The sequence below is a fragment of the Salvelinus sp. IW2-2015 genome, linkage group LG7, assembly GCF_002910315.2.
Source record: "Salvelinus sp. IW2-2015 linkage group LG7, ASM291031v2, whole genome shotgun sequence".
Taxonomy (NCBI): Eukaryota; Metazoa; Chordata; class Actinopteri; order Salmoniformes; family Salmonidae; genus Salvelinus; species Salvelinus sp. IW2-2015.
In genome coordinates, this window is record NC_036847.1 from 26,597,507 (window position 1) to 26,610,593 (window position 13,087).

The 13,087-nt window shown below is 45.0% G+C and overlaps 1 protein-coding gene across 1 annotated transcript in view; it reads left to right on the forward strand.

Moving 5' to 3' along the window:
• The window catches only part of LOC111966730 (arf-GAP with coiled-coil, ANK repeat and PH domain-containing protein 3-like), a 91,492-nt gene that overhangs the window by 49,499 nt on the left and 28,906 nt on the right, over positions 1-13,087 (forward strand). The window contains exons 3-4 of the mRNA XM_023991616.1: positions 6,506-6,625; positions 8,432-8,485. Of these exons, the coding sequence (XP_023847384.1) occupies positions 6,506-6,625; positions 8,432-8,485 (174 nt within the window). The remainder of the gene's footprint in view (positions 1-6,505; positions 6,626-8,431; positions 8,486-13,087) is intronic.

Here is a 13,087-nt window from a genome sequence, read left to right on the forward strand (position 1 = left end):
CCAACTACTTGCCTAGAGTGCTTCAGATAACTTACATGAACCACACAACACACACACACACACACACCCACACCACACACACACACACAACCACACACACACACACGACACACACAACACACACACACACCACACACACACACACCACACACATCACCACAAAACGCACACACACACACACACACTGATTAAACAAATGGCATGCAAAGGCCCTCCAAATCTAGGAACAACCTGAGTAGGAACAGCTAGACTAGTTGGAGATCCTACTATTGTACATTTCCACACCATCTGTATAACACTGTATGCTTGTTGTAAGAATTGTCTTTGTTAACCACTGATTACTGGGTGCAACTAAAAGGAAAGCATCATCTCACTCAGTTGACTTGCTTAATGTTTCAGCAGTAACAGGTTGTGTGGACTAAAACGTGACGTCGCGGGGCGGGGGAAACAGGGAAGAAGACTGACGCATTAGGGATGCATTAGACTGGCTTTTCAAAAGCATGGGTTACCCTCTAAACGAGGGAAAGCCTGAATTGCTTTGGGTTATTCTCTAACGAGAGGAGCCTGATGGCTTTGGTTATTCTCTACGAGGGAGCCTGATGCTTGTGGGGTTATTCTCTAACTAGAGGAGCCTGATGCTTTGGGTTATAACTCTAACGAGGGAGCTGATGCTTTGGGTTATTCTCTAACGAGGGAGCCTGATGCTTTGGGTTATTCTCTAACGAGGGAGCCTTGATGCTTTTGGGTTTTCTCTAACGAGGGAGCCTGATGCTTTGGGTTATTCTCTAACGAGGGAAGCCTGATGCTTTGGGTTATTCTCTAACGAGGGAAGGCCTGATGCTTTGGGTTAATTCTCTAAGAGGAGAGCCTGATGCTTTGGTTATTCTCTAACGAGGGGCCTGATGCTTTGGGTTATTCTCTAAACGAGGGAGCCTGATTGCTTGGGTTATTCTCTAACGGGGGCCTGATGCTTTGGGTTTATTCTCTAACGAGGGGCCTGATGCTTTTGGGTTATTCCTCTAACGAGGGAGCCTGATGCTTGCGGTTATTCTCTAAGAGGAGCCTGTGCTTTGGGTTATTCTCAGAGATATTGTATTCTCTAACGAGGGGAGCGGATGCTTTGGGTTATTCCTCTAAACGAGGGAGCCCGATCTTTGGGTTATCCTCTAACGAGGGAGCGCCTGATGCTTTGGTTATTCTCTAACGGAGGGAGCCTTTGTGTGCTTTGGGGTTTATCCTCTAACGAGGGAGCCTGTATGCTTTGGGTTATCTCTCAACGAGGGGAGGGCCCTGATGCTTTGGGTGATTTCTGAGGGAAGGCTATTATTCTCTAAATGAGGGAGCCTGATGGGTTTTGTGGTATTTCTAAACGAGGGAGCCTGATGGTTTGGGTTATTCTCTAAACGGAGGGAGCCTGATGGTTTGTGTTATTCTCTAAACGAGGGAAAGCTGATGCTTTGTGTTATTCTCCTAAACGAGGGACCTGATGCTTTGGGTTATTCTCTAAACGAGGGAGCCTGATTGCTTTGGGTTATTCTCTAAACGAGGGAGCCTGATGCTTTTTGTTATTCTCTAAACGATGGGGAGCCCTGATTGCATTTGGGTTATTCTCGTAAACGAAAGGGAGCCTTGATGCTTTTGTGTTTATGTTCTAAACGAGGAGGCTGATGATGCTTTGGGTTATTCTCTAAACGAGGAAGCCTGATGCTTTGGGTCATCCTCTCACCGAGGGGAGCCTGATGCTTTGGGTTCATGCTTCCTCACGAGGGAGGCCTGATGCTTTTGGGTTTAATCTCTCTAACGAAGGGAGCCCTGATGCTTGTGTTAGTTTGCTCATGATGTCACGAGTCCATCTGTTCCGTTTTTTGAACCTTGGAATTATATGGTTCAAGGGAGGTACGTCTGTGCTGCTTCACTAAACAATCACTGTGGTATCCTGCAGTGGGCTGCCAAATGAGGCAATGACGGGGAAAAGTGCAGAATGTTTCTGTTTGACAGTATGTGAGGGTATAAGGTATTTGGCTCGTCAGGTGTCATGATATGGTGTTAGCATATAGAGAGAGAGAGGAGAAGTCATGCTCAACATGAGCTCCTGAATATTTGATTTTTTTGGTTTTTAGAATGAGATAAACACTCTAATCGAAGAAGAATTCCAGACAAGAAGTGATGAACAAAACAACTCTATACATTCAGAATAGAAAAAAAGTAACTTTGGCGCCTCAAGTAAGAAGTTTTGTGAAGTCTTAGCTAGCTAGTACACACAAAGACCCAGCCAGCAGACTTAAACAAGCTAGCCATAAGAAACGAGCGTAGAACAAAACTAGCAAGGTCAGTAATAAACACTACATCAAACGACCAAACTGAGTGAGTAAAACAAAAGGGACGGAACTAACTGTAAACATATCTTCAGTCTTTTGTGTGAGGATTTTTCACTGATATTTGCTGTTTTTTGAAAGTAGCGCGAACAGCAGACGAACAAATCGGTTGCCATGGCAAGGGGGCAGCAGAACAGCGCAGCAGTAGCGTAGTAGCACAGAGCGACTGCACCATGTCCCCACTCCCCCTCAGCGCAGAGAATCCATTCTCTACCCAAAAAGGTCAAAAAATGACACATGAGGAAAGCTTCAAACAGAAACTACAGTAAGGAAGAGGCCAGAAACCTTTTTTGCAGACCTCTCAAAAACGGTGACGTGAGATAATCTCATTCTTCCTCATGACAAGCCAAATGCATGGGCTCGCAGTCTGCTCTTCGACTACCCATGCATAAAGAAAGAGGGAATCTAATGGGGTGGAAGCTGAAATCAAAGAGACAGACGACCCTGACAGACCATGATAACAATCAACCTCTACAAGACTGGACTGTCATGGTGCAAGGTAACATAGGCTGTTTGAAAACAGCTTTCAGACCATTAAGGAGAGAGCGGAGAGAGAGAAGGACACCACCAGTGACATGCCCTCCCACAAACAAACTCCACCCTCACCCTACCCTCCCACCAAAAAGGCACATCCAGCACCTCTCTTTCACCATAGTGGAGGACCACGCCCAGAGGAGAGCGACCCCTCAGTGCAGAGCAGGCTCAGCCCTCTCACACATGGCTGCCATGAGGATGAGTTCACAAACTGGAGGGGGAGGTGGTCCTGCTCAGGAGAGCGTGAGCAAACAGAACCAGACAACACACCTTAGAGGAGCTCCTTAACAAGGTGAGGACAGAGCAGGGACAGCAGCCTTGCAAACAAGCTGAAAGAGGTTCAGCAAGAGAGAGACGGACTCAAGAGAGAGCTGTGCTGATCTAACCAAAGGAGGTGAGAGAGCTCAAAAAGACAGGCAGAGCAGCAATAAGGAGCTGACGCACTAAGAGAGGGCTGAAGGAGAGAAAAGAGAGCAGAGGACAGGCTGCAGGAGCAGATAGATCACACCCTATGACCTGGACCTCACACAGCAGAGAGCCACTCAACAGCCAGACTTCCCAGCCTGGCTGCTGCACCCTCCTCCCAACCACAGAAGCCTCCCACTGACAGTGGCACCACCACAGACCAAGCCCACACCCCAGCTCCAACACCCACCAGCCCCCCCTCTGCCCTCCCAGTCCAGAAGAAACAAACTGGCTGACATCGTCCTGTTAATGGACTCAAATGGGAAGTATTTCAGGAGAAGAAACTTTCCCTAGACACAAACGAGAAAGGTGTGGTGGCAACAACGCAAAGTGCCATGGAGCTGCTTGATAAGAACCATCTCGGGTCGCCAAGCCACATAATCATAACATACCGGAAGCAACGACCTGCGTGCTCAGCAGGAGAGGGTGGCGACTTCACTACGGGGAGTGATTGAGAAGGCCTCCGCAATCTTCCCCAACTCAAGAATCATAGTGTCAACCCTTCTACGAGGAGGGCTTTCCACCCTGCCACAATCCAAAGAATAAATGCCAGCCTATCCCGGGACTGTGCCCTGCGACCCAATGTACACCTGGCCCACCATCCCACCCTCGATCTGGACTGTCTCTATGACCATGTTCACCTGTACAGGGAGACAGTCCCCATCCTTGCCAAGACTCTCAAGGACGTCGCTCTAAACTCTAAACCGTCGCTCTAAACCCGTCGCTCTAAGTCGCTCTAAACCGCCAAGTGACTTGGTGTATAGCGAGAATAGAGAGGGCCTAGAACAGAGCCCTGGGGACACCAGTGGTGAGAGCACGTGGTGCGGAGACAGATTCTCGCCACGCCACCTGGTAGGAGCGACCTGTCAGGTAGGACGCAATCCAAGCATGGGCCGCGCCGGAGATGCCCAGCTCGGAGAGGGATTTTATTTGGCTCTAAACAGACAGTACATGGTGGCAGACTATCTGACCACTGTGACTGATAGAAAACTGAGGAAAACATTGACTAGGTACGACTCAGTGAGCACAGTCTGGCTATAGAGACCGGTCGTCACAGACAAACCTGGCTGCCAGGGAGGACAGGCTGTGCTCACTCTGCTCACGGGAGAGGTAGAGACAGAAGTGCATTTCCTACTACACTGTGACAAATACTCAGACCTAAGAGCATATTTCTTTCCAAATATAATTCAATACAAAGAATTTGAAACTATAAAAGATGAAGAAAAATCAAATATTTGTTGGGTGAAAAGCCAAAATGTGCAGTTTTGGCAGCCAAATATGTTCCTCCTGCCACAGCCTGAGGGACAGCCAGTGAAAAATGCAAAGTAATGTTGATAATATTTCCCATTTAGCTTAGTTTTGTTTGTCTTTCGTACCAGGTCATGTGTCTTCTCAGTCATGTTGACACTGGTCTACTACTGTTGCTTTAATGTATTGTTGTTCTGATTAATATTGTTGTTGTTGTAGCTGTTATTAATGGTAATCCCATGTCCACTACTACTATTATTATTACTGTTAGTCCCACCATTTATTTATATATAAATATATATATATTTGTGTATATATATACAATATATATTTTATTTACATTTTTCGATAGTGTATACTTTGACAATGTAAGTAATAATAACTTGCCATGTCAATAAAGTCAATTGAATTGAAATTGAATTGAATTGAATATAGTTCATACATACTGTAGCTTACATCTTCTGGTATTAACTGTTGAGTAATAAACATACGTGAGAACCATATATCAAGTGTTATATCCAAGTTACTGATATGGGTTTGAATTTGCCTCAACAATGTTAACCTCACCAGAAGCCCAAACCACTAGTGTACTATCACAATACAAAGGGCATTACTGTACACCAACATGACTGTCAAACCACTAGTGTACTATCACAATAACAAAGGGCATTACCGTACACCAACATGACTGTCAAACCACTAGTGTACTATCACAATACAAGGGCATTACCGTACACCATGGTGGCGGGGGGGTATTGGTATGGGCAGGCATAAGCTACGGACAATGAAACACATTGCATTTTATCGATGGCAATTTGAATGCACAGAGATACCGTGACGAGATCCAAGGCAGAGTGGTCAGGCAGGCGGGCTCAGAGTCAGGGGCAGGCAGAGTGGTCAGGCAGGCGGGCTCAGAGTCAGTACAGACAAGGGTCAAAACCAGGAGGATGAGAGAAAGAGAGACAGGGGGAAAAACCAGAAGCTGAGAGAAAACCGCTGGTTGACTTGGCAAACAAGACGAACTGGCACAGACAGACAGAAAACACAGGTATAAATACCCAGGGGATAATGGGGAAGATGGGTGACGACAAGCACAAGGACAGGTGAAACGGATCAGGGTGTGACAATACCAGATACTGACAGTTTTTTTTTAACCTTATCTGTGACCAACAGATGCATATCTGTATTCCCAGTCATGTGAAATCCATAGATTAGGGCCTAATGAATTTATTTCAATTGACTGATTTCCTTATACGAACTGTAAATCTTTGAAATTGTTGCATGTTGCGTTTATATTTTTGTTCGGTGTAGTAATGTGACTTGTGATCTTTCTGTGTATTCGTCAGTGTGTGGATTGGAAGAGTATTTTGGCAGCTACAGTAGATCCTGGCCTATGCTAAACCATACAGTAGATACATGAGTTGATAGATTTATCTTTGTGGTTATAACCAACAAGTCTTCACAGTTAAACACTCTGGTTTTAATTCCCCAGTCCTGGACCACATTTCCCCCTCAGTAGTGACATGCGTGTTTAGTTGCATTCTTATGTCACAGGTTAACATGTGAGAATGTCCTCCACTACACCACACATTACCATGGGTGATACAGTATGATCCTGGAGGGGTCTAAAACCAACATGGTATGCTACAAGAGCATCTCAGTGATATAATCACATGGATGGCCCATTCAAGGTTTTTATCTCACCAGTCCATTTACAAGCCAGAAAAAGTCCCTCTACTGTACACAGTATTTAAGAATGGAATCGACTTGTATGTAGCGAGATATATAATTTGATGCTCTGTATACAGACCCTACTTTCCTCTACCTACTCCCACACACACACTCATTCTCTCTGTCTTTCTCTCTCTTCTCTCCTCCCCTAGCTGGTGAAGCTATGCAGTGGGATGATCGAGGCAGGGAAGGCGTATGTCAGTGCCAACAAACTCTTTGTGAATGGGATCCGGGACCTGTCCCAACAATGCAAGAAGGATGAGATGATCTCGGTGAGGTTCAGTTGGATCCAGAATAAAGTCTAATTTCAAGTCTATTCAACACTCATCTATTGGTTAGGTTACAGCCTCATAACCTTGTTATTGTACACACTGACTGAATATCAATCACATACTACACATACCGGTACATCTATGTTATCTGGATATTTAAGGCTCATCACATAACTTGTCTCCCTATGTACATACTACTAAACTCAGCAAACAAAGAAACGTCCTCTCACTGTCAACTGCGTTTATTTTCAGAAAATATAACGTGTAAATATTTGTATGATCATAACAAGATTCAACAACTGAGACATAAACTGAACAAGTTCCACAGACATGTGACTAACAGAAATTGAATAATGTGTCCCTGAACAAAGGAGGGGTCAAAATCAAAAGTAACAGTCAGTATCTGGTGTGGCCACCAGCTGTATTAAGTACTACAGTGCATCTCCTCCTCATGGACTGCACCAGATTTGCCAGTTCTTGCTGTGAGATGTTACCCCACTCTTCCACCAGGCACCTGCAAGTTTCCGGACATTTCTGGGGGGAATGGCCCTAGCCCTCACCCTCCGTTCCAACAGGTCCCAGTTGTGCTCAATGGGATTGAGGCCATCCTGTACCTGTCCTGCAGGTGTGATGTTCGGATGTATCGATCCTGTGCAGGTGTTGTTACACGTGGTCTGCCACTGAGAGGACGATCAGCTGTCCGTCCTGTCTCCCTGTAGCACTGTCTTAAGCGTATCACAGTACGGACATAGCAATTTATTGCCCTGGCCACATCTGCAGTCCTCATGACTCCTTGCAGCATGCCTAAGGCACGTTCATGAAAATGAGCAGGGACCCTGGGCATCTTTCTTTTGGTGTTTTTCCAGAGTCAGTAGAATGGCCTCTTTAGTGTCCTAAGTTTTCGTAACTGTGACCTTAATTGCCTACCATCTGTAAGCTGTTAGTGTCTTAATAACCGTTCCACAGGTGCATGTTCATTAATTGTTTATTGTTCATTGAACAACCTTGGGAAACAGTGTTTAAACCCTTTACAATGAAGATCTGTGAAGTTATTTGGATTTTTACGAATTATCTTTGAAAGACAGGGTCCTGAAAAAGGGACGTTTCTTTTTTTGCTGAGTTTATAAAACATTTGGTTGAATGTCATGGGCTTAGCTCTACTTAATGCTTAGTCTTGGGAGTGGTTGGTGCTTTCCTGCTTTCTGACCGCATGCCTGAGTAAGTCTGTCTGTTAACCTGAATACTCTACTAATGGATTAGTCAGTGTCAGAGGAGGAATCAGGCCTGGAGTGGGGACTTACTACAGTACGTCTTGGCCAGGCTTTCAGGACCAGCGTCTCCAGTACTTTCTCCCTAAGAGCTGATTGTCCACCAACATGAAGGACTGCTAGTGCTTGGCTCCCCAATGGGTTTACCCTTATGTCTAATTCTGAGGATCAATGCTGCTCTTATTTGTAATTTTTCATTGTAAAAATATAAAAGAGCCTGGCCTCCAGTGATGTTTCCCTTAGTGTTGTTCTCTTAATGTTATACAATATGGGGGAATAAAATCCAATTTTTTACTCAAAATGTTAGTGTCAACCAGTAAAATTGACCAATTTAAACTTAATTTGACTATTTGTGTATGTAAATTAGCTACTTTCATAAATAAAATTAATCAACATTTGCACTCTTGTAATGTTTTATTGTGGCTCTTGGACTTGGCATGGCAGCATTAGCAAAGTGAACTGGATCTCTCTGTCTCTAATCTTGTTAAAATGCTGTAATACAATATTCTGAAGCTATTGTATCTTGTTTTCCTTGCAGGAGTGCCTGGAGAAGTGTGGGGAGAGCCTCCAGGAAATAGTCAACTACCACATGGTAAGTCTCTTGTGTCTTTCTCCCCCCCCCCCCCCCTCTCTCTTCCTCAAACTGTCCCACATACTCCAGTCCAGATACTGTATGTCCATAGGGTCCAGGCAGCACTGAGCACAGTGATTTCATCACATCTTGAAATGCTAACATGGACAGGCATATAGGCCTCGCGAGGGTCTCCTATTCCCTTTAACGAAACCTGGGGGGTCAGTCTGACCTGTCTTTAAATGATTCAACATGCAGCACATTTCATTCACAAATCATTCAATGTCTCTTTTTCTCGGTTATTTGATGCTTGTCCTGACTCTGTGGTCATGTAACTATGACCATCTGCCAATCAGCACACGTTCTTGAAGGTCAATTCCACCACTTTTCAACCTGATCGTGGACTACAGGAAGCTGATCGTGTACTATAGAAAAGTCTCATTAACATCGACAGGACTGAAGTGGAGACTGGTGGGGCAGACTGGGGGAGAGAGAGTGGAGGAGAGACTGGGGGGAGAGAGTGAGGCACGACTGGGGGGAAACAGACTGGGGGGAAAGACTGGGGGGAGACTGGGGGTGAGACGGGGGTAGTGGAGGAGAGACTGCAGAGGGAGAGGTTGGGGAGGAGTTTGGAGGGGAGAGAGTGGGAGAGAGACTTGGGGGAAAGACTGGGAGAGAGTGGAGGAGAGACTGGGGGGAGAGGCTGGGGGAGAGGCTGGGAAAGAGACTGTGGGAAGTGGGGGCTTATTGCCATTCCCTGGATAATCAGCAGGGGTACAGCAAATGTGACCATCCAGAGCTGTGAAGCTGGAAGCTGTAGACAAAGCATTCCATCCCCTTCACGTTCCCTGTAAGGACCAGCCAGGAGGGATTCTCTGGATCCTGGTCCAGGGGGGGGGGGTTCTGCTACATTTAGATGGGATTTCTACGTAATATATATATTTGTAATAATGACAATTCACAACAATACTGAATGAACACTTTATTTTTACTTAATATAATAGATAAATAAATAATTTAGTCTCAAATAAATAATGAAACATGTTCAATTTGGTTTAAATAATGCAAAAACACAGTGTTGGAGAAGAAAGTAAAAGTGCAATATGGTCATGTAAAAAAGCTAACGTTTAAGTTCCTTGCTCAGAACATGAGAACATATGAAAGCTGGTGGTTCCTTTTAACATGAGTCTTCAATATTCCCAGTTAAGAAGTTTTAGGTTGTAGTTATTATAGGAATCTATAGGACTATTTTCTCTATACCATTTGTATGTCATATACCTTTGACTATTGGATGTTCTTATAGGCACTATAGTATTGCCAGCCTAATCTCGGGAGTTGATAGGCTTGAAGTCATAAACAGCGCTGTGCTTCAAGCATTGCGAAGAGCTGCTGGCAAAACGCAGGAAAGTGCTGTTTGAATGAATGCTTACGAGCCTGCTGCTGCCTACCACCGCTCAGTCAGACTGCTCTATCAAATATCAAATCATAGACTTAATTATTATATAATAAACACACAGAAATACGAGCGTTTGGTCATTATATGAAACTATCATTTCGAAAAAACTTTTATTCTTTCAGTGAATACTGTGAAAACTGTTCCGTATTTTATCTAACGGGTGGCATCCATACGTCTAAATATTCCTGTTCATTGCACAACCTTCAATGTTATGTCATAATTATGTAAAATTCTGGCAATTAGTTCACAATGAGCCAGGTGGCCCAAACTGTTGCATATACCGTGACTCTGCGTGCAATGACCGCAAGAGAAGTGACACAATTTCCCTAGTTAATATTGCCTGTTAACATTAATTTTATTGTTAATAATATGCAGGTTTAAAAAAATATACTTCTGTGTATTGATTTTAAGAAAGGCATTGATGTTTATGGTTAGGTACATTCGTGCAACTATTGGACTTTTGTTAAATCACCACCCATTTGGCAAAGTAGGCTGTGATTCGATGATAAATTAACATGCACCGCATTAATTATATGCAATGCAGGCTAGTTAACCTTGTAATATCATCAACTATGTGTAGTTAACTAGTGATTATGTGAAGATTGATTGTTTTTTTATAAGGTAAGTTTAATGCTAGCTAGCAATTTACCTTGGCTCCTTGCTGCACTCGCATAACAGGTGGTTTGTTATGATTCTTATGAAAACTTGAAATCATCCCGAATTAATCGGCCATGTCGATTAATCGGTCAACCTCTAGTTTATACAGCATTTCACTGCAAAATAGATTAAGCTAGCTAAGTACAGTAGGGGTCGGATTGCTTGGTGCAGACAGAGTGGGTGGAAGATATTTGACCGTATATGATTGGAACAAATATCCCGCTGTCCCAACATGCCTATGCTAAGTGCTGTTGTGATCTTATTGTGTATACACTGGTGTTAGATGTCTACTGTCAGGACATACAGGATATGTGTTTTACATTTCCCTGTTCTTCTAGTCCATAGAAACTCTATCCACCACCCCTGTTTCTGTCTTGGTAGATGGATCAGTGAACCTCTCCCCAGTTGGCAGGCGACAGTCTCTCTCTCTTTCCTCATACAGGGAGCACCTGTGTCATCTTGGCCTAATTAAGACAATTTATCTCCAGCCGCTCTGCCTCCACACACACAGGCTGCTGTCACCACAAAGCAGCTACACACAGGCTGCTGTCACCTCAGGTTGCTGTCACCACAAAGCAGCTACACATAGGCTGTTGTCACCACAGGCTGCTGTCACCACAGGCTGTTGTCACCACAAAGCAGCTACACACAGACTGCTGTCACCACAATGCAGCTACACACAGACTGCTGTCACCACAATGCAGCTACACACAGACCGCTGTCACCACAGGCTGCTGTCACCACAGGCTGCTGTCACCACAGGCTGCTGTTGCCGCAAAGCAGCCCAGGAATGCCCCAGGCTGCACAACACAACCCTACCGCTGAGCTGAGCCAGGCTGGGCTAGGAAACCCCTCAGCACTTTTCTGTGTCCAGTCTACACACACACACATGCACACACACACACACAGTGAGCAACCTGGAGGCATGTTAACTACAGACCTCTCTAGTTAAAACTCTGTGGGTTACTGACGCAGAGCAAGCAGCCACTTCAATCCTCCCCCAGGCTATCCATCAACATGTCAGATGGACATCCCATGAGGGTGTCCACTCTGTCAACCAGTAGTGTTTATGTCCAGGCCCTACAGGCCTTGTTGATAGGATTTTAATTATCCACGTGTCTGGGAGATTTCTTGGTTGCACAAGATTTCAATTCTCACTTGCTGTTTTGTGGCTTATTATCTTAGATGAGACAAAGCAGAACAATCGCCCACACACAGCGACAGAGAGAGAGAGAGAGATGTTGCTGTTTAGTGTTTTCCCTCTGCCTTGCCAAACTCTGCTGATTTACAGTGACAAAGGGTGGTCGGCACCCTTCTCCTAAGACACCGCTTCATTTGAGAGCGATCCTACAAACCTTTAGAAGGGCCAGAAGCATAAAAAGCAGAAGCCTAACTCTCTGATTAGCATATTTATGGCTGGTTGGATGAGGCAGACTCTCGTGTAAAAAAAAAAAAAAGGAATTCCTTCGTTTGCTAATCAAGTGGGGCGCTAGATCTTGACCGCATGGGAGAAACACACTACACTTCCAACAGGAAGGACTGTCTGTTGCACTCCTCTCTCTGTCTCTCTACCTCTTTCTCTCCTTCGTTCTCTGCTCTCTCTCTCTCGTTATCTCACTCTCTCTCGCTATCTGTTTCTCTCACTCTTCTCTCTCTTTCTCCTTCTCTCTCTCTTGCCTTATTTGGACCCAGTGAAGTTTATAGAGTAATAAAACAGTGTAAATACCTTGTGATTTACATCAGTACTCTGTGGTTACAGCTTCTGGTCTTAATTGATCAAAATGACATGGCTCATGGTGGTGTTAGGTTTGCCATGCTGACGTATGTGGTCTTAAAGTCTTAATAAGGTTATCTTGTGACGTCATTGTAATTGTATGTTGATCCACAGGTATGTTATTTTCCGTGTACCAAGATCACTTAATGCTGTGTTCAAATCATGTGCCATAATTACTGTATGTGGTTAAGGAGGGTTTACTTTGGTCAACCCACTTTACATGGTCTCCTAAAATTCATCCCAAATCTGCTTTCTAATCCGTACACAGTCAATCTCCCAGCTGCCAATCACTCTGTCCCTCAATCAGAGAGAGGATGGGCCACCATCCACCCTACCTCTGACCTAACCCTGCTAATCGCTAAACACGGACATCAAATTCAATTGTGTTATGGGCAAAGCCAGAAAATAACAATTTGCTCTCTTCACAATGTACTGTTCTGTAGCTGTGGTAAAGATTCAGTAGTGCCGTCATATTTGTACCCAAAGCCTCTCTTCACTCTCTCGCTCTCTTCCTCCCCTCCCTTTCCCTCTCTCGCTCTCTTCCTCCCCTCCCTTTCCCTCTCTCGCGCCCTTCCTCCCCTCCCTTTTCCTCTCCCGGTCCCTTCCTCCCCTCTCTCTCCCTCTCGGCGCCCTTCCTCCCCTCCCGCTCCCTCTTGCGACCTTCCCCTCTCTCTCCCCTCCCCTCTCTCTCTTCCTCCACTCCCACTCTCGCTCCCTTCCTCCCCTCCCCCCTCGC